We start from the raw sequence: 24,302 nt of genomic DNA, 5'->3' as shown, positions 1-24,302 counted from the left end.
ATGCACTGATTAACTATAATTTATTTAATAATAATACCTTATGTATTCAAATAAATTTAACCAATAAAATTATATCCAATTATAAAATTATCATGTAACGTTACCCCATCACATTTCACACGGAGTCACTGACTTATTACTTTTATTCTAACCTTCCTCCCTAGATTATGTTAGTTTTCCTCCCGTCCCTAATATTTTCATAATTTATTTTGGAAAAAAATAAGGTCCACCTAACTTAACCTAAGTGATTAGCTTTTTGAAAATTAACATTTTTCATATTTTATTAGTAATTCAAGAGCAAAAATTATTAAATCAAGAAATATAACAATAAAACTAAATTCATTACAGTACAATTTATCAATATTTCATTAGAAAACTAGTTACAAAGAAAAAACTTATTGATTAGCAAAATGATAAAAATATGTACATGGCAATAAGATTCAGTATTAACTTCTGATACTTGAGACATCAAAGCCATCATCGGAAATGTTATCATAGAAGATTCGCTTTCTGAAACATCTCAAACATCGCTGATGGCGGACTGCATCTAATAAAGCTTTATCCTAGTATGGATAGAGCTACGACAAATGGGGCAAAGTTGAAGGTCTTCCCCACATTCACAACATGTCTAGGGACAAAAACAAGGCAGAGAAATTAATAAGTTTATAATAATAAGTAACCATATAAACGAGCAGTCACTCGCCTTTTTAAAAGTTCCTTTTACTAAAATTCAAACTAAAAAAAGCTCCGTATATGATACCTGATGTCCGCAACCAAATGCCATGTTTTTAGCGTTGGTAATGCAAACGGGACATAGCTATCAAAGGCAAAGAACACGAGTTAGTATGCGTCTAAGTGAAACATGACTATTGCAATATATATCTAATAATGAAGATGAGAGCATTTCGATAGTCGTTAAAAAATTTGACACAGCGAGAATGCACTTACATTGGCATCAGCCGAGGAAATATGAGGCTCCCTACTGCCAACATATGAAGCTTGTGTATCAGAAGAAGGCGCACTCGGACGAAAACTACTAGACTGTGAAAGCTTTGATGTTCCTCGAGATGCCCTACCATAGTGAGGCGGAGGAAGAGGAATTCTATCTACAGCTTTGCCTCTCCGTGCACTGATGGGGAAATGCAAAAAATATTCAAAAACTACATTAGAATAAAAACATCAGAATCATTAACATATGTCGAAGAAGACCAAGTTGTACTTGAGAATATTAAGCTCTAGTGTTGCTTTATATTGAGAAGGTATTTCCATCAAGGCTGCAAGCGCAAACTCAGCCTCTTTCCTGGACCGGTTTAGATTCTTTGACATTATTTCAGTGAAATTCACAAACTGAAAAGAAAAAAATTAATCAGTAAAGCAGATATATATGCAAGCACTTGACTAAACTACGAGGATCCTGAACCTACTAAAACTTGCCTGGAAATTGTCAAAGGCTCGCGCAGGTATATTGTCATCAAATTCTTTCATCATGTCCCACGGTCCATCTCCAACACCAACTAATATAATTGATAAGGGATATTCACTGTAAAAGCCAAAAAAAAAAAGAACAAAGAGCACTTTGAGTATTTCAGTTTTAGAATCAACATCAAAAAAAAGTCAAACCACTAAAATCACCTAGCTTTCACAATTGCCTCTACAGTTTTTCTCTCCTGAGGGCTTAGCTGGCCATGGTCAGTATCGACACTTCTTGTCACCTATCAAAAATTGAAGCTACATTATTAAAAAATTCTAATACATTAAGATGTAGATATATATATATACTAGAAAGCAATTGTTAGTTAACTTTCATGCAAGTAATATGACACCAAGGCAATCAAATGAAATCTTCCAGCCAAGAAATGTTAAAGAAACTGTCATTGCTAGGCTTTTACGCAGAGTAATCAATGCCATTAATATCCTCATATATTAGCAACATAATATTTTAGCACAGTTTTATGTAGCCAATATTTAAAATGTAAATCAGGTTAAGCTCATGTTTTTTGCTTTAAAGATTTTGCTTAGCATGATGGTCAGAACTCAGAAGCTCATCCGGAAATATGCCAAAGTACGACTTGTATTTTAGCACAAGCATATTCACACTACAAAAAAATTAAATCAGTGAAACTAATATCATTCATTAAACTAATATCATAGTTAAATACCTGCCCGTCCGCTATTATCAACAAAACATGATACTGGCCACGACTTTGCTCAACAATAGTAATTGCCATTTCAATAATAGGAGCAAATGATGTTGGACCTGTTTGCACAATTCACTGCAACATTATTAGAAGACGCCAGACCATACAAAAAAAATGAAATAATGATTTAAAGTAGTCACTAGACCTGCAAGTCTTAGCTGGGGGACTAACTCTCTATATCGTGTCAATACTTCCTCAAATCCATCACAATTTTTATCGTCTGGATAGAAACTGAACACTTCTTGGTCATGTGTTGAAGCTGTAAGTGTAAACATATGTTGGAGTCCTTAGTGCAGTCAACTCATTTCAACCAACCATTCATTAAGAGCTAATTTGACTATATAGCTCTTAATAAGTTGTATGGAAACAACTAATGATAAAAGAAAGAAGAAAATACCATCGCCAAAGCCAAAGCAAGGAATCAGATTATCTTCGTCAAATGAAGCTAACGTACGTCCAATAATTGATATTGCTTCTTCATATGGATTCTGACCATCCCCTATGTGATGCAAGCTTTTTCGATGAAATGATCTTGCACCTAATATTAAAATTTTATAAGAACTATTAGTAGCAGTTCAACAATAGCATGTCAGAACTTCATAACACTATAAGTTCACACCTGTCCATTCATTGCTCTTGGTGAAATCAATACCAACTATCAGATTTGATGACTCCAGACCAGCACGGGCCAAAGCATCAGTAACCTTTAGGTAAGAAAGTTGAGAAAGCTTTGTCAATTACTAAGACTCATTGCTCATGTATACATACATATGTATAAAGCCATTATGGGAAAAAAATTGAGACAAAAAAAATTCCTAACCAAATCAAAGACGAGGCTGAAAACATCCAACACAATCAGAAATTGGGATGATTCCCATCACAATTGCATCTTCAGATGTTCTCATTTATTATATACTATTTTAAGTAGATAAAAAAATTGTACAAGTTTACCTGATCTAAGCTGTTGTAGTTATCATCTATTCTTGAATATTTTCGCTCTGTCCGTGCTTTTGAATCAGAAGCCCAACCACCATAGCTTTGAGGGGGAGGTGCAGATGCATATTGTTGGGGTGGCAGAGGATAGGCTGAATGTGGATACTCATTATGATTCCAAAAATTTGAATTTGAAGTTGAACTGGAGCCGAAGGATGAATACCGGCTTGGGGCTGACCTTTTTGAACTTTTGCCACCCATGGAACCTATGTAACTGAATATCATGTTAGCCCAATTAAAAAAAGTAACCTACTAATAGAAGCACTACTCCAAATTATAAGATTTATTGTAGCCTAAATTTTACTCAACCTGATAAAGCAGACACTAAAAAAATTCTAATTTACATAACATACATGAAATCGATATAAACAGTTCTGTTGTGCATAATTAATAATAATAAAAAAAATTAAAATCAATTATCAATATTTTCGATTGCTTTACATAAGAATATACTACATATGAACACCATGGAGTGCACATCATTGTATTTGTAACACTAAGTTACAATACCTAAAAAGAAAAAGAAGACATGTGATCTACAGGAAGTGTAATTTGAATGAGAAGCCAACAACAACCTAGTGATAGAAAATATGTAAATTGGCAACAAAATTTTGTTACCCCACGGGTTCTTCAAATATACAGATAATTCAATTTGATGTATCTAGTACTTACATGTTAACAATCGTGAGTTTCTTCATTTTCATTTTGTATAAAAAAATTAAATATACATTGAGCTCCCACTGAAATCTCGTGGACAAGGTAAATTTTTTTTCACTTCAATCATGCTATGGATAGAGATCAAGTTTTTCCTAGGATAATTGTCTAGTAGTGACTTAACATAGAAAAACAATAAATCATTTTCGAAATTTTAATATGGACACCGAAACTGAATATTACTCCAAAAAAAAAGCTCCTAGTAATCCAATCTTCACTTCCGAAAATCCATCAACACATATACATGATATACATAAAATGTCGATTCACATGGGTACATAATTGATAATTCCCATTAGCATGTGAAATCAATCATTGTCGAAAATCACACAGGTTTACAAATTTCAGCTGATTGACCTTAACTCAACAAAAATCAACAATTAAACAAATTGCAATGGTCAAAGTTGATTTGATATTAGAGATTTCAAGCATCAATCATAACAATAAGCAAACTGTAACAAATCAATAATTGTTCCCATAAACAAACATTTCTTAGCAAAATTACACCATGATAATCAATTATAACTCAATTTCACTAGTATCATGGATTACAAATTCACAATTCAATCAAAACCTATATAAAAACAACAGAATTGTAAACAATACATACATACATAAAAAACCCATGTCAAATCAGTACATACATTTCAAGAAATGAAAGAGAATCAAGAGGATGTTTGTACCTGGTTACACACTGAGTGGAGCTGAGTCAAGTCTCCAGAGAGAGAGAGAGAGAGGAGAGAGATGAAAGTAAAGGGGAAGGCTGTGTACTTGTGTTGTGCTAAAAGGGGCCCAGTGGGCTTGTGTTAATTTAATAATGTGTGTTGCTGTCATTCTTGTTTGCGGACCACAAGTTACAGTTCAACTACATTAGGTTTTTGTTTATCTCTGTATATTTTTAAACATTTTTATTAATTATCAATCTATTTCATATTACATAATATATGATTACTTGCGAAAAAAGTCATATAGATATCATATTTTTTACGGGAGATCTCGAAAATCACTTATATTCTGCAATCAAAATATTATGAAATATATTATTTTGTAAATTTTATTCTACGAATATCACTAATTCATTAAAAATGTTGAAGGCATATAACACATCAATCAGATAGCACATAACACATAACATACAGAATATTCGATCAAAATGATTTTTCAAAGAAAATTCGGGGTTAAAATGATTTTTCAGGTATTTAATACGAGTTTTTGAACATTTTTCGGAATTTAAACGGGACTTCGAATCATTTTATAATTAAATAATATAGTTCGAACACCCGAATCTGACTTTAAAATAATTTTATAATAATTATCGAGTTTTGAAAATAATTTAAAATAATATTCTCATTTAAGTTTAATAAGTATAATGTGCATGTTCTCTGCAATTTGAGCATATTTTGTAGAATAGATTAATGTTTTAAATGCAGTAGATATATGATGTTGATGATTTTGAATAGAATAATGATTTTTATTGAACATAATTCGTAAAATAATATATTTTACAATATTTTTATGTAAAATTTTAATTACAGAACAGTGTCTTCATGATCTACAACAAAAACGTGATCTCCTTTCTAACAAAAAAAAGGTGATATTCATATAAATTTACTTAATTACTTTTTTTTGTCAAGAACTTGACTCGATTACTTGTTATTTATTTATTGAGCAAGGTTTACTTTTCAAACAACTTTTGTGAAAATGATTGATAATTACGAGTAGTTAAGCTAAACAAGTGGATGGTAATTGTTAGGAACTGAAGAGAAAGTTGAGCACGAGGGAGCATGTTTTTTGACCAAGCTTAGTAAACACCTTGGATTTAATTAGATTTCTTGAAGTTAAAATATACTTAGTAAGTTAGAAAATTATGAGTACTAAATATAACTTAAAATATTTTGGTGAACTTTTTTAATAAAATTTAATATTTTTATTTAAACGGACAATTTAATTATATTATTTTAATTTAATATTTAATAATTCATATATTACTTAATAAAATAAAATTATTCAAATAACTTAAGAATGTCACTTTAACTTTAACACTTTAAGATACTACCAAACAAAGCTATTCATAGTCAACAAATCATAGTCAATAAAGCACTGTTGCACTGATTGAACTCAATTTTGTGCCAATTAATTTGAATCATGTTTAATAAATAAAAAAGACTTAAATTGTAAAATTGGTAAACTTTTCGGTGTTTTGAAAAGTAATTTTAATTTTATTCTATGAATTTAAGAAACAGAAATGATTTTTTTTGAATATAATTGAGTTGAATTTTATCAAACTTACCTTATCCAGTCCAAAAAAAATATAACTAAAAACTAATGTTATAATTTTGCACAAACAATATAGTTTAACTTCATTTATCAACTACTCAAATTAGAAAGTGTAGATGTGCACAATAATTTTAAAATTTGAATATATCCAAACTCTTTTTTTAGCTAATTATATCCAAACTCTTATCTTTTGGTGATGAAACGAGCTGGGGAGAGGATACCGGATAAGTGTTAAAGATGACATCATGTAATGTACTATTTCCCGTCCCAAACTATAAGTATTTTTTTACTATTTATGTATACTAACTTTACAACTCATGTGATCCACGGATTTTCATTAATATTTTTATATTTTTAAAATTATAATATATTTTTTTGGATCATTATCTTATTAGTATATTTATAAATAACAATATAAATATTTGTTTTTGACATGATTTGAACCTGAATTTTGGGTGGGGTATAGATAATAATTTAAATTTTTGTTGTTGGTGGGCTTCGAACGTGGATATTTTAGTATTGTATAAATAATAATATAAATATTTGTAAATATTTGTTGTTGGCGGGATTCGAACCTTAGAGTTTGAGTAGTGTATATTCTTTTAATATTTGAATCTAACGGTCATGATCACTTGATTAAAAAGATCCGATGATTATAAATTGAGATAACCAAACCAATAAAAAAAAAGACATGCCGACCAAAAAAGGCATACCAAATTATACCTTATTCCGATTATTATAATATAGTATTGATTTTAAAATGTATAAAAGTCATAGTTTCGTATATTTATTTTTAATTTTTTTTCTTGAATTAAAATATAATAGTTATATTTTTATTTAAAAAAAAATAAATTTTTTTTTGTTAAATTATTTTTTTTATTCTATCTTAAAATACGTATAAAAAATCGAAGTATTTATATTTTGGGATGGAGGGAGTAACGTATGCTGTGGGTTAATCGGGTCCTACGGCCTACGTGGCTAGACACGTGTCGTAACTCCGCCGTATGTGTAGACAGGTAAGCTGAAACTTGTAAGTTGTAACCAATAAGTGTCTTTATATTGTCGGTTGAACAGCAATGAGTTGATCCAAAATCGAAGACAAATTGGATAAACTTTGAATTGTATTACATTTATCTATGGGTGATCAGATTTATTATATACGGTCTTGGAATTAAATTTGATGGGATTAGAAAGATTCGAACCCAATCATACTCCAACCAACCGTTTGATTATTATATATGTAACTTTTATTTTTATAGTTTTTATTTTATTTTATTTTTTTACACTTTTAAATATTTAAGAAAAAATTTATTCGTAATATATTTTGTAAAGTAGTACTCGTATATAAATGCATGAATATTACTTATTAATTTAAATTTTTAGTTTAATATATAAATGTATGAATGTTACTTATTATATAAAGTATAATAATATAAAATGTGAAATGTAAATTGTGATAATTTTATCTATGAATATAAGAGGTTATATGATGTCGGCCCGATATCCTTATCTTTTTTTTTTGACGAAATGCAAATTTTTATTACTCCAAAATATCATTCGAGATACAATGCATAACGTTTACTGGAACAAACCTCCAGTCAAACATACGATCAGAACATATATGCGACACCTGAGCTAATTCATGTGCCGACATATTTGTAGACCGTTTAACAAAATACAACTTAGCGTTATTCATAACACGGACTAAATCTTTGCACTCCACTATGATCTTACCAAGCCTGGACCGCATAGGCGTAGTGCTTCTGATCATCTGCACGACTACTAAGCAATCTGACTCGATAGTGATAATATTATCTGACCATTCTTTAGCCCAACTCAAAGCTTCTTTAACTGCCATTGCCTCAGCTAAAATCGGATTCATAACCTCTGAAAAACATCTGGTTTTTGCCAGTAACATATGACTTGAGTTGTTCCGAGCAATTAAGCCTATACCTGACATGCCTTGGTTCTCGAAAATTGCAGCGTCCACCGTGATCTTTACTTCATTGTGTTGTGGCTTCACCCAGAACGTGGCACCATCTCCTACAACTGGAGGACATAAAGGTGCACCTACGTACTTTCCCTGAGCTAACATCCACTGTGAAAGATTCTCCCATGCTTTAGCAACAATTTTCATTGGGCTCTGACGCTTGTTACCCCACACCAAATCGTTCCTAGCTCTCTAGATAGACCAGCACAACGTGACAATCTTTGCCTTTGCCTGCTTCGAATGTGTTGATAAAGTCTGTTCCAACCATGCTGGGAATTCCATGTTTCCTGTCGTCACAATATTGGGGTTGTAAATTTGCCAACATACAGCTGCAACCTTACACTGTACCAGGCTATGAAAAATTGATTCTGACCCTTCTTGACACACAGGACACAAATCATCCACGTGAACATGTTTAGTCTGCAATATGGTCTTGGTTGGTAGACATGCTGAGACTGCTCTCCACACCACATTCACAGCTTTTGGAGGGGCTTTAATGCTCCAAAGATGCTTCCAGAACATACTGTTATTACCTGCATTCCACATTCCTTTTTGCTCTTGTATCATCTTGTACGCACTTTTGACTGAGTACTGTCCCGAATTTTCCAGCTTCCAGTACAACACATCTCTGTCTAAATCTTGCTCCACTGTGGTATTTGCAATGCATTGTTGGTCACGGACATCGAAAATATCTTCTATTATCTCCATATCCCAATCCTTAGTACCAGTTCGGAATAGAGAAACCACCTTTTGATCAGTCAAAGATGGCGAAGTAGTGGAGATATATGAATTCCCTTTATTATTAAGCCAAGGTTGGCCAATAATATTTATATCTTTGCCAGTGCCAATCCTCTCACAAGAACCATCTGAGATCATTTTTCTAGCTTCCATAATGCTGCGCCAAATGAAACTTGGACTACTCCCAAGCTTTGCTGACATAAAATCAGAATCAGCAAAGTACTTTGCTTTATATACTCTGGCCACTAGACTCTCCGGATTAGTGATAAGACGCCAACATTGCTTCCCCAGCATCGAAATATTGACATCTCTCAATGATTTAAATCCCAATCCTCCAGCATGCTTATGCCGAGTCATTCTCTCCCAAGCCATCCACGTAATCCTTGAGTTGTTGTTTTGAGAAGTATTCCAAAATAATTTTGACATTGCTTTCTCCATATCACAAATTAATTCTAATGGAAGAAGGAATACATTCATTGTGTAGGACGGGAGAGTTTGAGCAACCTTCTTGATCAAAATCTCTTTCAATGATCTTGAAACTTTTCTCTCATTCCAACCTTGAATGTTGGTCAGAACCTTATCTTTAAGATAACCAAAAATCACTGACTTTTTACGGCCAATGATATTAGGAAGCCCGAGATATTTGGACAAGCTATCTGCCTCTGGAATTTGCAACACCTGATATACCGACTCCTTGTTGTATTGGATAACATTTGCACTAAAAAAGACTGATGATTTGCCTTTATTAATGCGTTGTCCTGAAGCTTTCTCATAGTGTGACAACAACTCCGTAACTTTATTTGCCTCACTTGCGTCTGCCTTACAGAATAGATAACTATCATCCGCAAATAACATGTGACTGATAGCTGGAGCTTTTCTGCAGATTTTTATCCCTTGCAACCATTTCTTAGATTCAAATTGTTTAATCAACGCCGATAGACCTTTAGCACGTATAATGAAAAGGTAAGAAGATAAGGGATCTCCTTGCCTTAAGCCCCGACTAGGTTTAATAGGCCCCATCTCTAAATTTCCATGCATAATGGTATAATCAACTGTTGAGACACATTGGAGCACTAAGTGAGTCCACCAAGTCGAGAAGCCCATTTTGAGCAGCATTTCTTGCAAAAACTTCCACTCAATCCGGTCATACGCTTTCGAAATATCTAATTTAAGGGCCATGTAACCATCCTTACCCAATTTTTTCCTTTTAAGGTAATGCATAACTTCGAAGGAGAGCATTATATTGTCAGTAATGAGCCTTCCCGGTAAAAATGCACTTTGCGTATCAGATATGACCAAATCTAGAACACTTTTGAGCCGATTAGCTATCACCTTTGTTATGATTTTCATCACCACATTGCACATTGCTATAGGTCTGAGCTCTGTCACTATGGTTGGGTTTCTTTTTTTAGGGATGAGGATAATATTAGTAGCATTAATATTATCCATTAGAATTCATGTTACAAAAAAATTCCTTACCATTTGCACTACCTCTGTACCAACTGTGTTCCAATTTTTTTGAAAGAAAGCCGGGGTCATACCGTCAGGCCCCGACGCTTTGTCTGGGTGCATGTTGAACACTGCATTCTTCACTTCCTTCTCCGTTACTGCGCTCAAGAGCTCCCTGTTTTGCTGCTCTATAATAATGTTTGCAATACAATTCAAGACCACATCTCCTTGAGTCTGATTCTCAGTAAACAGCTGCTAAAAATACTCCTTAATTAATTCATATAAACCATTACCCCATTCGACCCAGTCACCATCTTCATTCTTCAACTTCTGAATATGGTTATTTCTTTTCCTTTTATTACATGAAGCATGGAAATACTTGATATTCTTCTCTCCTACTTGAAGCCAAAACTGTTTAGATCTTTGACGCCAAAAGATCTCTTTTTGATCGAGCACTAGATAAAGTTGCTGCTTCGCATTCTCGTACTCTACTAGAGATTGGTTGTCATTTTTACCTCGAAGGATCTTCAATTTAGCTTTGCAATCTCTAATTCGACTACTAAAACAACCAGTGATTTCCCGACCCCAAATTTGCAAACTCTCAGCACACTTAGCTAACTTCTTAGTAATCGAGGAATTATCATCCTCTTCCCAACAATCTTTAATAATTTGAAAATACATTGGTTCGGTGAGCCAAGCGTTTTCAAATCGAAAGTGATGTTTTCTATTTCCTTTCAGCTGCGATTCTGAACATAGAAGTAGTGGACTATGATCCGAGGGAGAACCCTCCAAGTTATAAACTTTAGCCATATCAAACATATGCAACCGCTGAGTATTTGCAAGTACTCTGTCCAACCTAATCTCCGTCCAGTGATATGTATTCCTCCCTTTCTCCCAGGTGAATTGATGTCCCAGGATATCAATATCGTGCAGTTCAGCTTCATGGAGACAGTCATTAAAACCCTCAATGAGATTGTTAGGATAGGGGGACCTCTTTTTTTATCTGCTTGCGATGTCACATTATTGAAATCACCCACTAAACACCAAGGCAAATTCGCGTCACGAGATAAAATTTTTAAAAGGTCCCGAATTTTAAACCTCTGCGCCCTCGAAGGCTCACCATAAACACCTGTTAACCTCTACTTCCTAGAGTCAGACATAGTAACTATTATGTCAATATGATGTCGAGAAAAACTCAACAGATTTACAACATCCTTGTCTTTCCAAAATAAAGCAATGCCTCCACTTTTCCCTTGAGGCTCCACAGCTACTAAACCTTCAAAGCCCAACTTATTACACATCTTTTCCATCTTACCATAACTGCTTATAGTCTCACAAAAAAAACAAACGACGGCCTCTCACAACGGGTTACTTCTTGGAGAAATCGGAACTTGCCAGGTGAACCCATACCCTGACAGTTCCATGATAAGGCATTCATAATGACTGGCGGGTCTGCAACGCAGCACCCGCCAATAATTCATTTTTTGTCTCTGTTGAGCTTATAACTTGCGTTTCTTCTATACGTGTATAATGAGCTTGGTCCATAGGTGAATTGGTCCCATGAGCAAAGTCCATTCGACGTCTTTTAGAGTCCACAACATTCAGAATAATATTATCCGACCCAATAAACTCTCCCTCTAAATTTGGATTTGAATTTTTAGTAAATATTTGATTAGAGATATTCTGAATTATCTTACCAGAATTACCACTAATTTTGCCATCAACCTCTCCCTGATTTGTCACGTTTCCTTTCCCTCCAGTTCCTGAAATCATGCTAGTTTGTTGCACCATAGCGTTTTTCTCGGGATCAGCTCTATCTACATTAACTCCACCACTTCCACCGGAATTGGCTGCCTGAAAATTACCTCCGGTATGAAGCCACTTAGACCCCATAGTATGAGTTCTCCTTCGCGAGTCAGCACGAATCCATGATCCATATGGTTTCTCTATTTTCTGGAATGGGATATCAAAGATTTTGTCACAAAACCTTTCACCATGACCTATCATCCCACAGATGCAGCAGAAAGTGAGGATGGCCTCATACTGAAAATTAACCCAACATTATTCCTTCTCTGATTTTCGTAACTTCATACGCCTTTTGATGGGAATATCCAGTAACAATGTTACTCTGATTCGCAGGTAATCCCTCCAAACTCCCACAAAATTGTTAGGATCGCCTTCCACATATGAACTAATAAAATTGCCAATATCCGTAGCTATCTTCTGTGACATGAAACCTGGTGACATACCATGTAATTGAACCCATAAATCAATCTTGTTGATCTCCACAGTCCTAGGATTATCACCTTCTTTAAGCCTCTCCATTACCAAGTGAAACCGTCCAAACGTCCAAGGACTTCCTTCAATGACTCTACTGATATCCAATTCATGATAAAATTGGAAGAGGGACCTATTATTATCCAACTGCTTGACATACAATCCTCTACCGGGACGCCAAAGAGATGCCATTTTGTGCTGCATGGCTTGATAATCTATGCGTGAATCAGTAAGGAAACGTCCCATCAGGCACCACCTTGTATCTATCTCACTTAACTCATCGGTTGAATCCGCATAAGACAGTCCTTGTTCTTCGTCCTCAATCTGAATCGTGGCAAAGGCTTCCTCCATTTCTTGGATATAAGACTGTTGTTTAGCCATTGAAATAAACTGACCAAAGTTGAAACAGAGACTACAAATATATAACGAGACAAACGAAGAGATTAAAATAAAATTTAGAACCTTGGGTGTCAAGGGAACAAGCAAGCATAAAATCCCTTTATACATTTAGTTTAATATATCCTTATCTTTATCTTGATCTTGATTGTAATATCCTATGTCGATAAAAATAAAAGAGTTTAAGATTTTTATAGATATAAGTCAACAATTAATGTGTACCCAATCGCTAGTTTTTTTTGGATTGAACTGTGGTGGGTTGTTGTCCGATACGAATTTGACTGTGGAACGGAAGTGCAGAGTCACTGTCCGGGTTCGGTATGTGTGTTTGTGAGATCGACAATGACGACGATTTTATAAGAGGGAGTGTTTGTAACATTGTACATTGATAAAAATTAAAGTGTTTGAGGCCTTTATAGGCACAAATCAACAAATAATTTATACAAAAATCGTTAATTTTTCCGGACTGGCCTGCGTTGGATTATTGGATTTGATGCGTATTCGGTTGTGCCCTCATACATATTGGTCCCGTCTAATCTACGAATCCGTCTAATTTATATATTCAAATCATAAGTCTATGTACACTTGTTTTTTTTTAATAATCACCTACATTCCGATCAGCTTTCGTGCACGTACACTAATCAGGTTAGTATAACATTCAACCACGGCACCACCAATCCACCGTGATCCCTTATTTAAATTCTGAACGACATATGTCCACTTAAATTCAAATTTAGAACCTTGGGTGTCAAGGGAACAAGCAAGCATAAAATCCCTCCACTCTAGTACCCCTAGCCCAGGCCAGTAGGCCTCAAACAATAACAGGAGCAGGGGTTGCATGTACTTGACATTCATAACTAGTAAACTACAGTCTACACATGTGTGTATGGTGAAGCAACAAGGCAGAGAAGAGTTCAATTAAGGACTGTAATGCCAACAGCCTCTTCCATATCAACATCCTCAGCATTCATTCCATCAGGGAGTCTCAAACCTAAACAATAGACTAGCAATTGCAAGCTCTATTATTAGCATTGCAAAATTGGTTCCTGGACAACCTCCCCAACCTGCCCCAAATGGTACTAACTCGAAATGCTGGCCTCTGAAATCAATTGAACTATTCGAGAACCTCTCGGGTTTGAAATGCCTTCATCTGATCATGTTCATTGTCTGCTGATTCTGTTTTAATGGAAAAGGTAAAGTATTGCATTCATGGACCTCGTGGCCAGATGTTCGGAAACATTTTTGAATCGTTATTAAAAACAGGAAAAGAAAAATCAACAACTTTAAACATGATAGGGGATCATATGATCAATGCACAATTATATATTAGACATGGTGAAGCAACAAGGCAAAGAGGAGTTTTATTATGGTTAGTAATGCCAACAGCCTCTTCCATATCAATATCTTTTGTTACATAGACATTACACTATTACTGCTAGAGGTACAAAGATCTTATTTGTGAAATTATTAAACCATGAAGATCATTCTGAGAACTGCAAAAAGGGATCAAAAGACAATGACAGAATGATTAGTAGATTAAAACTATAGGTTCAAATATGACAACTTTCATACAACGACGGAACTTTGGGATTGTATTCAACTTTCATTAATAAGGATGTAACAATGTTGATTTGGATCAGCTAAAAAGTTACTGTAAGAAACAACTTTGATCTGATCATCAACAAAAAACTTCATGCTCATCAGGTCTAAACCTGCTCGGGGACTCCCGATGCTCCTGTATTGCGTTGTCATTTGTTTCTGGTTCTTGTTCATGATAATGATCGGTGACATACACAAAGGCATGGCATGATAATATGTTTTGCTTTGATGGGGGATTGAGCTGAATGTCATGAATTGCGTAATTGTAGGCAAACTTACTGTATTTACGTCTAGACCTCGTGGTAGAGACTACAGAACTTGGACCCCTGGCTCCCTCTGATCATGTTCATTGTTTGTCAATTTTGTTTTAACAGGAAAAGGTAAATTGTTTTGCAGTTTGCACTCCTCAGACCTCGGAAACATGCAGATTTAGATAACTAAAAGAAGACGTATATTTTATTTTTAATAATTATTAAGAAAAGAAAAATCAACAACTTTAAACATGGTAGCTGATCATATGATTGATGCACAATTATAATGTACTAGGCTTAGCATAGCGGGTTGGCCTGTTAACGATGCACATTTGGTGAAGCAACAAGGTAAAGAGGAGTTTTCTTATGGACTGTAATGCCAATAGCCTCTTCCATGTCAATGTCTTCAGCATTCATTCCATCAGGGAGTCTCCAATCAAAGCCGAGCAATAGATTAGCAAGTGCAAGCTCTATTATTAGCACCGCAAAATTGGTACCTGGACAACCCCTCCGACCTGCCCCAAATGGTAACAACTCAAAGTGCTGGCCTCTGAAATCAATGGGACTATTCAAGAATCTCTCTGGTATAAATTCTTCTGGATTTTCCCACACTTCGGGATCCATAGATATTGCAGTAGTGTTAATGAACACCCTTGTTTTGGCTGGAATTTCATAACCTTCAATGGTGCATTTTTCTGTAGTTTCATGTGGAATTAGTAAGGGAACTGGAGGGTGGAGCCTAAATGCCTCTTTTATAATCATCTTCAAATATTCGAGTTTTGGAAGATCGCTCTCTTGGACCAATGTCCCTTTTCCCTTGACAACACTTCTCACTTCTTCCTGTGCTTTACTCATTACTGATGGATTTTTGATGAGTTCTATCATAATCCATACTAATGTTGCTGAAGAAGTATCTGTTCCAGCTACAAACATGTCCTGTATTCAAGATAATTGCGCGGTCACAAACTGAAGTACACATCGTAATTTTCTTGGTTTGAATCACAACTAGAAAGATTGCTTATCTTAGTCCCACACTTTTAGAAATTTTTTGAAAAAAATCTGATTTTTTAAGAAGCTACAAATGGGAAGAAAGTTAGAAGAGAATATCAGTGAAAATTACCGTAAGAACAGCTTTGATGTGATCATCAGTCAGTCCAATATCTTGATCTGGATCAGTCTGAATTCGAAGCAATACATCAACAAGATCTTCATGCTCACGAGGTCCAGATCTGCTCAGGCTTTCCCGGTGCTCTCGTATTGCCTTGTCATAAAAGCTATCCAACTTTCTGAAATTTTCATCTAATCGTGCTTCCACACCGTTCACCTTGTTAAACCAAGCCATCCAGGGAAAATAGTCACCAATATTTACCATGCCTATTAGTTCTTGCGTTACATGAAGGATTTTATCGAACTCACTCTTTACATGCTCTTCACTGTAATCACTTCCTTTCATACTAAATACCACCCTGAGTACACAATATTGTTAACTAGCAAAAGCATCAACTCACTCATATTAATACGACCAGGTGAAGAATTTGCAACTCTTTTAATCATACCTGCAACTTCTTGTTCTCGGACATCTTTAAAAGATTGAACTCTCTTTGCACTTAATAGCTCTATAACTGCAATTTTGCGTATTTGCCTCCAGTACTCTCCGTAGGGAGCAAAGGAAATAGATGAGCTCTTGTAGGTTAATTTTTCCGTGGCATAGAGAACAGGACGGCTGGAGAAAACTAAATCACGCGTCTTCAAAATTTCTTTGGCCATTGCTGCTGATGAGACAACAAGAGTTGGAACAGAGCCAAGTTGTAGAAACATCAGGGAGCCATGTTTTCTTGAAAGGTGAAGAAGTGATCGATGAGGAGATCGACTCAGCTGATGAAGGTTCCCGATCACTGGCAACTGCTTAGGCCCTGGAGGACGTTTACTTCGTTCATGTTTATTGTTTTCAATTATAATCAGCAACATCAACAGAGGCATGGCAATCATAAAAAAGATTGTCAAGAAAATTGAAAAACTCATAGTGCATGTGCCTTATTGTTGTAATGTCAGTGTTCTGGAGATTTGCTTGTCTACATATAGAAAAAAAAACAATTATAGGCTTGCACATAAATAGTTAGTGTGAGTGTGACCAGTGGTTTATACTGTCAAAATTGTTATGGTGTTTGTTGAAATTAAGAGCACACAAGTACAATGTGATACACACTAAATCTGCTCTGACAGCAGCTTTCACATTCATAAGACATTCTTACCGGCCTGAGCTTTAATAACACCTTAAGTAACCGGTCGCTCTAAAATCTCAAGGTTTTAGAGGAAGCGCCTTTCAAAGATCTTATATTAGTATTCTAAGCACGAAAGTGTTGGACTTAATTTGATATGGTTAAGCCCTTTGGTAGCTAGCTAGCCATTCCCGTTGACAATAGAGAACTTTTTTTTTTGGAAAATGCTAGGGGTTCCCAAAAAAGTTACAAAATGTCACGTGTAAGAATTTTATTGGCTATATGAAAATCGACACCCCTGCATTTACATCAAAAATACCAATAAAAAATCATTCCATACTGCCACATCAGCCATGATACTGTAAAAAAAAATTGTATAATTTTTTGAGCAGGAGGTGATCTAGTAAGGGGACATAAAATCAAATTTTACATTTTTTTACTATTTTTTTTTAAATATTAGATAGCATCTATTTGTACGTATTTGACCGATGAGCTTCTTCTAATAGTGTTAAGAAATATAATAAAATTTCATAATAAAAAAATATGGGGAGATGGTGAGCGGAAAATTAAAATATTATTAACATATGATTTGTTTTCATTACTACGAAATATTATACTTGTTTGACAACTGTTGCAATCAATATATACTAAATTATTATGAATGAGAACGAGAAAGTAAACGTTGAGAACATATTTATGAGATCACATATTCACATCTGACCTGAGCCATTCTTTTCCTGTTTGCTGTTTATAGTTTGTCACATTTGTAATATTTTGCTTACATCTGGGGCTATGTATTCTAAGCCTTAGCTCCCGAACTTTTTTTAAAGAGAATGAAGGAAGTGATAAGAAGATAAAGTACTTTCATTCCATTTTTGGAGTGAAAATTTGTTAAATTGGTATTTATTATTGCTTCCGCTTCCTTTAAAAACTCAGGAGCACAATTATGAATGCAAGTGAAACTACTTTCTTTACCCTCCTTTCCTTCGTTCTTAAAACTCGGGAGCAAGCGGTAAATGTCGTGGATTGCGTAATTGTAGACTTGTTGCAGTGCTAGACCAGGCTGTGCAGCTGTGATTTCTAATTCTGTCAGCAGTTTTATCAAGAACTATCTATAATCTGAATACTAGAAAAATTGAATGGTGCGATCTGATCTGTGTAACAAAAAATGACAATCCAACGATAGTATATTTCTCATAACCTTGTATGGAAAAACCGATCACATGATAGATTGAATGGTGAGACTTGAATGTTGGAAGGCATGTCTACTGTATTTTTGCGTTGGTTTGAATCTCAGGTCTTAAGTTATGGCCTCTCTCTGTACATGAAGCAGTGAAGTGAAAATTAAGGTCCAGGCCTACGAATCTCTTAACATTTTCTTTACTCGAGGATATTACAGCAGGAAAGATTAATGTCGACGCTCAATTTTACAGATTGAAGTCATTTTTTGATCACATTGCAGTCATGTGATCAGCTGCATTTTTCCTTTATGCAGCCATAACCTCTCTGGGGGTGCGTTTATGATCTGAAATGCATTTTGTGCAAACACATCAGTATCTTTATCCTGTCTAATATATATACAACCTTTTAAGACTAGGATTGCCTCAGTACGACTTATGATTGACTGTTGGATCCTCTTGCATTACAAGTACACTACAATATCTGCGCCTCCAGTACTCATTAATGCAAGTCTTGTTTTTCACAGTTTTCTACTGACAGATGCTCGTTTTCTTCTTATGCAGCACTTGCTGCGGCCTCTTCACCTCTTGGAGTCATTGGCGGAGCACTTGCTGGTCATGGATCTGCAACTTTGGTATAGGCTTCACTACTTTAAGAATTCATTCCTCCATATGACAAATTTGCAAACTAACTGAATGCCTATATACAAGGAAAAGAGTGTTCTGTTTAACAAAATTTTGTCCCTGCAAAATTTCTCGTAAGAGAAAAATAATATTAAATGTGACTTTAAGTTTTATATCTTTGAAAAGGAAATCTAGCTGGATTGGCAAGCAAGTATAGCTGTAACTATGTTATCTTCCTCTGCTTCTGGACTTTCTCCTAGAAAATTAGCTCTCCTTGCAGCATCTCAATTTGCAGTCAAGTCACGTGTTATCTAATTGTGTTCATGTATAAAATAGTTTATTAATTTGAATCATATAACAAATATAAGAACTTCTCGAATATTCTTTTCACATGCTATTATTCCATCAAAAGCAATATCCATCAAGAGCTCACTCTATCAATGTTCTCGTGCAGCTTGCGGTTCTGGGAGCTTCTCTACTAGGGACATTCTTATCAGAGAAGGTGAGATTATTATATAATTTCAACACTTGGCCTTATATTATGATATACATGACAGACATCTTTATATAGACAGTGTCAGATTCTGGTAAAAACTATAAACTTAAACAGAAAACTGATATTAACATGTTGAATTCTTGTACAAAATATAAATCCTTGCATGGATCAGATGAACTATACCTTAGGTCAAAGACGACGAAATCCATATTGGAACTTTCATGACTAAAATGTGATCCTCAAGAAAAACAAACTTATTTTGAAGAAGCATAATCCTTTTAAATAACAAGATATCTTTTTGTTTCTATACCAACAGGTCATTGCATATGTGGGAGGTTCTCTGTTTCTAGTGTTTGCTGCATTAACAGTTATAGAGATTGTACATCCATAATATCTTTACTCATTGTACAATATTAAAGATTCATGTTTGTATAATTCTTTTAAACTGTAACCTTCTTTCGAAAATGTAGCTATTGTATACTATTAATTCAAAGTTCTGCAGATAGTTAAACCTCACTTGTATTATCTTGCATCAATGATCAACCTAAACTAGTACTTTTGTAGCTACTAGCCAATGCTTTCTTCTCTTGCTAACGAGAGATCGACCAAGATGTCGATGTTCAGTTATAGTCTAGACTTAAAAGTTTGAGCATCTTATGATCCAACATTTTCAAGAAAGACCTGCAGTTTAATGTTAAAACCTAATTTCCTTTTCAAAAGATGCATGTTGCATGTTACTATTCTTACGTATTTTTGTCAAGATTCGAACCCTCAACTTCCTGTGAAACAGACTGTACTACTGCCCCAGGAGCACTGGTTTTGAGTGCATTTGAAAACTTTTTGACTCCCAGAAAATGCTTTCATGATTTTGTTTGCACAAAATTTATCGTTTTACCTGTACTGATACTGATACATCCTTTAAACGAAATCAATTTTCCTGTACCAAACATTGGAAGCAAGTAGTTAAGGAACAACGGCCCTGATGCATCGCAAAAAAAACGTACATATAATGTGGGCTAGAACAATTATATCTTATGTTATCAATCATTGTCAGATTTATAAATACGAAAAAAAGCATTTTCTCTTCCAGGAGATTATTGTTTCAGTAGCAAACTGTGTTTTATATAGCAACATTGTATAAGAATGTACTGAAAATCGAGTAGAACATACAATGAGTTTTGCGGTTTTGTTGGCTATCTTCTTTATTATTGTCATGCCTGTGTTCCTGACAATTATTAGGAACCGAATACATGAACAAAAGTTTCAAAACAGGCTTCCTCCTGGGCCTAAGAAGTAAGAAGCTTCCATTCATTGGAATTGTTCCTGACAATTATTAGGCTGACCTCGCTCCAGCCCCAGATAAAAATTGCTTACGTGAATCTTTTGCATTGTGATTCTTGATAAACACAGTTTATGTTCTAATTGAACTTCATTAGACTAGTCAATATGTAATTTTCGCAAAGTGAACACTTTTCTTCATATGTAATTACTCCTGATAATTAAACAATTTAGAGTTTCATGCAACTTGTAGTAAATTATAGGCAGATATTGGCAGATTAGATTTCATTTCTTACATGTATATGATATAGAAGACAAATAAGCTTATACTGAATCAAGGACCTGACGGTCCTGGTGCATCACCAAAATGGTGTAATGTGAAATTCATGTGGACAAGAACACCAGAATGAAATTGGTGACTATCTCAATTCCCAGCTCTTGAATTATGTTACCAGTCGTCGTCAAGAATTGATCAAACCGAATAAGTACTTCTAATGATAAATACGAAACAAGGTATCTTCTGTTTCAGAAACTATTGTTTCAGTAGCAAACAGGGATCGCTAATGCAACATTATACGAAAATAGACTGACAATCGACTAGAAAACACCAACACAATGAGTTCTACGATTTTTTTGGCAGTCTTGTTTACCGTTCTTGTGCCTACGTTCCTGACTATTATCATGAACCGGAAACATGAACAGAACAGACTTCCTCCTGGGCCTAGGAAGCTTCCATTCATTGGAAATCTTCATCAACTTGGTCAATTTCCTCATCGTTCACTTCAATGTCTTTCGAGAAGACATGGTCCTCTCATGTTTCTTCAGCTCGGCTCTGTTCCAACTCTTGTAGTCTCATCAGCAGCAATGGCCAAAGAAACTTGCAAGACACATGACTTAGTCTTCTCTAGCCGGCCTAGTTTGTGTGCCCTAAATAAGTTGGGTTACAAGAGCTCAACTATTACTTTTGCTCCCTACGCAGAGTACTGGAGGCAAGTACGAAAGATTGCAGTTGTAGAGCTACTACGTGTAAAGAGAGTTCAATCTTTTAAGGCTATTCGGGAACAAGAAGTTGCGTTTATGATTGAAAAAGTGGCTAATTCTTCATCTAGTTTGATCAATTTAAGTGAATTGATGCTGTTGCTAGCCAATAATATTGTACTTAGAGTGGTATTTAGTATGAAAGGGAGTAATTACGGTGAAAAAAATGTGAAGAGCGAGTTTGATGAAATTCTTCACGAAACACAAGATTTGTTAGGCATGGTTAATATTGCGGACTATCTTCCATGGATGGGGTGGTTTAACAAGTTGAATGGAGTTGAAGCGAGATTGGGTAAAAATTTCCGAGAATTGGATAGCTTTTACGACAGGGCAATCCAAGAGCACCGGGAGTGCCCTAGGAAGGCCAGAAAAGATGAGCACGAAGATCTTGTTGATGTGTTGCTTCGAGTTCAGACTGCTCCAAATCAAGATATTGCACTTACTGATGATCAGATCAAAGCTGTTTTGACGGTACTTTTCTTAATTTATCCGAATGAGTTCTCTTTGTCTTTAAACAGGTATACAGTTCCAGATAGTCCCCAGGTGTTATTTCTAGATGTACTTCAAAAATTCAAAATTTTGGTTTTTGACAGTCTTCCTACTTTCATGAGTAGGGCGAGGTCTTTAAAACTGAATGTTTGTTTGATTGTATTGTTAGCGGTTACAGATAAGCTCGCGATTGTGCTGATGATCAGGGGAGGATCTAGTAAAGGGCACGGGGGCACGTGTCCCCCTTAAAGTGATGATAGAACTATGTTCTGAGGAAATAACTTCACACGGCTTTTACAGTTCTTTTCCAATTTATGAAACCATATAATCTTCTATTAGTATCTGCAAAAGATTTACGGTTGAAATCTCCAATACAGGACATGTTTATCGCGGGAACAGATACATCTGCAGCAACATTAGCATGGACAATGTCAGAACTCATAAAAAAACCATCTGTAATGAAAAAAACACAAGAAGAAGTAAGAGGCATTGTCAAGGGAAAAGGAGCATTTGTACAGGAACGCGGTCTTCCAAAACTTGAGTATCTACCGATGATCATAAAAGAGGCCTTAAGACTCCATCCTCCAGTCCCATTACTCCTCCCTCGTGAAACTACAGAAACACGCGTTATAGGAGGTTATGAAATTCCAGCCAAAACAAGGGTGTTCATTAACGCTACTGCAATATCTTTGGATCCAGAACTGTGGGATGATCCAGAGAATAGTTCCATTGATTTCAGAGGCCAGCACTTTGAGTTATTACCGTTTGGGGCTGGACGGAGGGGCTGTCCAGGTACCAATTTTGCGGTGCTGACAGTAGAGCTTGCTCTTGCTAATCTACTGCTTAGCTTTGATTGGAGACTGCCTGATAGAATGAATGCCGACGACGTCGATATGGAAGACGCTGTTGGACTTACTGTCCACAATAAAGCTCCCCTCTGTCTTGTTGTTTCAAGCCATATCAGTAGTCATGCATATGCATCAGGAGAAGCCAGCAATGCCATTGAATGGAAATAAAACATGAGAATTCCTAAAATTCTCAACACCGTGCCCAAATACTGAGTTGTCGTAGTATTATTAGTTATTATTTTATTAATAATTTGAGTTCCACAAATAAAAACACGACGCATGTTATTTGAGAGACCCATTTTGGGTACGCAACATTGCTCCTAAAACGTATAGGCTTGAGTATTGGCGAATGCAGATGATGGAATGGTGAGCTTAGCACACCAGTGGCTGATCATGTTACAGGTACATTACAAATGGTAACAAACTGGAGTTGCAATTTGAAGATGAGTTGGTTAAGTAACAATATTTCATCTGTCATGGTCTAATTCAACACATTTTTGGAGAAGCACACCAGGCTAACCAAGTTCAACAGCTCCCTTAAACATGATCTTAACTCCAAATATAAGAAATGTGACAAAAAATGCACTTTCACGGTGTCTTAATGTTTCCTTATATCACTAATGTTCTGTTTGGGATTACTGTTAAAAATTGTTGTGCTGTTAGAAAAAGTGTAAAATGTTGCTGGAAAAAGTGTTGTTGTTAGATGAATGTTTGGTAGTTTTTTTGATACGTATATTTTTTTTGCAAAAAATTAAAAATAATGATGTTTTTGATAAGGTTTGATGGTTAAATTAGCATTTGTTTCCCGCAACAGCTGAAAAGTAGCTTTTTTTTAAATCATGGAGGGACTTGTTTTCTCTTAGGCTAAAAACACTTTCTGAAAAACAGCTTTTAAATTTTACCAAACAACAGTAAAACCTCTATAAATTAATATAGTTGGGACCGGAGAATTCTATTAATTTAGAGAGGTATTAATTAATCGATAAATTAATAATTATTAATTTATAGAGAATTTTCGATAGCAAACAAAATTAACTTTTGATTAAATTTTTATTCACATAAATTTAAATAAAATGAATTGTACAATTTATATTTTATACTTAATTCAATTAATTCAATGTATATAAATTTAGAAAGTCAATGTAATGTACAATATATTAGATTCAAAGTCCATGTAGTGTATAAGTTAAATTCATTGTATTTTACATAGAAAATATTCATAGAGTATAGAAGAGATTGCAAACACCATC

The 24,302-nt window shown here is 35.0% G+C and overlaps 5 protein-coding genes across 6 annotated transcripts; 1 reads left to right on the top strand and 4 right to left on the bottom strand.

Moving 5' to 3' along the window:
* Positions 1-304: 304 nt before the first annotated feature.
* Positions 305-4,698, bottom strand: LOC141668429 (E3 ubiquitin-protein ligase RGLG2-like). Of its 2 annotated transcripts, none has more exons than XM_074475316.1 (12): positions 4,589-4,698; positions 3,150-3,405; positions 2,818-2,902; positions 2,596-2,736; positions 2,344-2,457; positions 2,160-2,257; positions 1,633-1,712; positions 1,435-1,540; positions 1,220-1,347; positions 949-1,129; positions 761-817; positions 305-628 (listed from the first exon to the last, which is right to left on the bottom strand). In XM_074475316.1, exons 2-12 carry the CDS (start codon positions 3,390-3,392, stop codon positions 548-550), a joined length of 1,314 nt encoding a protein of 437 aa, XP_074331417.1. In that variant the 5' UTR covers positions 3,393-3,405; positions 4,589-4,698; the 3' UTR covers positions 305-547. The 2 variants fall into 2 exon arrangements, with proteins under 2 accessions (XP_074331417.1, XP_074331418.1); XM_074475317.1 differs by having other exon boundaries at positions 3,150-3,397; positions 4,589-4,679.
* Positions 4,699-7,722: 3,024 nt separating this feature from the next.
* LOC141663881 (uncharacterized) lies at positions 7,723-8,319 on the bottom strand. The gene has a single exon (XM_074469729.1). It carries the CDS (start codon positions 8,317-8,319, stop codon positions 7,723-7,725), a length of 597 nt encoding a protein of 198 aa, XP_074325830.1.
* A 2,046-nt stretch (positions 8,320-10,365) lies between these two features.
* Positions 10,366-11,669, bottom strand: LOC141663875 (uncharacterized). Its single transcript, XM_074469724.1, has 3 exons — positions 11,568-11,669; positions 10,653-11,352; positions 10,366-10,547 (listed from the first exon to the last, which is right to left on the bottom strand). Exons 1-3 carry the CDS (start codon positions 11,667-11,669, stop codon positions 10,366-10,368), a joined length of 984 nt encoding a protein of 327 aa, XP_074325825.1.
* Positions 11,670-15,163: 3,494 nt separating this feature from the next.
* LOC141668347 (strychnine-11-hydroxylase-like) lies at positions 15,164-16,909 on the bottom strand. The gene is given in 3 exon segments (XM_074475200.1): positions 15,164-15,818; positions 16,003-16,356; positions 16,359-16,909. Coding segments are annotated over 3 exon segments (1,518 nt in total). The 5' UTR covers positions 16,905-16,909; the 3' UTR covers positions 15,164-15,200.
* Positions 16,910-21,292: 4,383 nt separating this feature from the next.
* On the top strand, positions 21,293-23,296 carry LOC141663866 (cytochrome P450 71A9-like). The gene is made up of 2 exons (XM_074469713.1): positions 21,293-22,186; positions 22,582-23,296. The coding sequence occupies exons 1-2, from the start codon at positions 21,293-21,295 to the stop codon at positions 23,218-23,220; spliced, it is 1,533 nt and encodes a 510-aa protein (XP_074325814.1). The 3' UTR covers positions 23,221-23,296.
* The last annotated feature ends 1,006 nt before the right edge of the window (positions 23,297-24,302 follow it).

This window comes from Apium graveolens, chromosome 6 (genome assembly GCF_009905375.1).
Source record: "Apium graveolens cultivar Ventura chromosome 6, ASM990537v1, whole genome shotgun sequence".
Classification (NCBI taxonomy): domain Eukaryota; kingdom Viridiplantae; phylum Streptophyta; class Magnoliopsida; order Apiales; family Apiaceae; genus Apium; species Apium graveolens.
Note: the sequence above shows the minus strand (reverse complement) of the source record. Positions and strands in the feature narration are given on the sequence as shown.

Bases quoted from the DNA above. Each gene is read 5' to 3' on its own strand.
- LOC141668429 (XM_074475316.1), bottom strand. From the start codon at position 3,392: ATGGGTGGCAAAAGTTCAAAAAGGTCAGCCCCAAGCCGGTATTCATCC. The intron at 2,258-2,343 runs GTCTAGTGACTA...TTGTGCAAACAG, and splicing joins CCCCCAGCTAAGACTTGCAG to GTCCAACATCATTTGCTCCT. The intron at 1,130-1,219 runs GTACAACTTGGT...TTTCCCCATCAG, and splicing joins CTAGAGCTTAATATTCTCAA to TGCACGGAGAGGCAAAGCTG.
- LOC141663881 (XM_074469729.1), bottom strand. From the start codon at position 8,319: ATGAAAATTGTTGCTAAAGCATGGGAGAATCTTTCACAGTGGATGTTA.
- LOC141663875 (XM_074469724.1), bottom strand. From the start codon at position 11,669: ATGGAAAAGATGTGTAATAAGTTGGGCTTTGAAGGTTTAGTAGCTGTG. The intron at 11,353-11,567 runs GTAAATCTGTTG...AGATAAAAAAAG, and splicing joins TTTGGAAAGACAAGGATGTT to AGGTCCCCCTATCCTAACAA. The intron at 10,548-10,652 runs GTAATGGTTTAT...ACATTATTATAG, and splicing joins TGGTGACTGGGTCGAATGGG to AGCAGCAAAACAGGGAGCTC.
- LOC141663866 (XM_074469713.1), top strand. From the start codon at position 21,293: ATGAGTTCTACGATTTTTTTGGCAGTCTTGTTTACCGTTCTTGTGCCT. The intron at 22,187-22,581 runs GTACTTTTCTTA...TCTCCAATACAG, and splicing joins AGATCAAAGCTGTTTTGACG to GACATGTTTATCGCGGGAAC.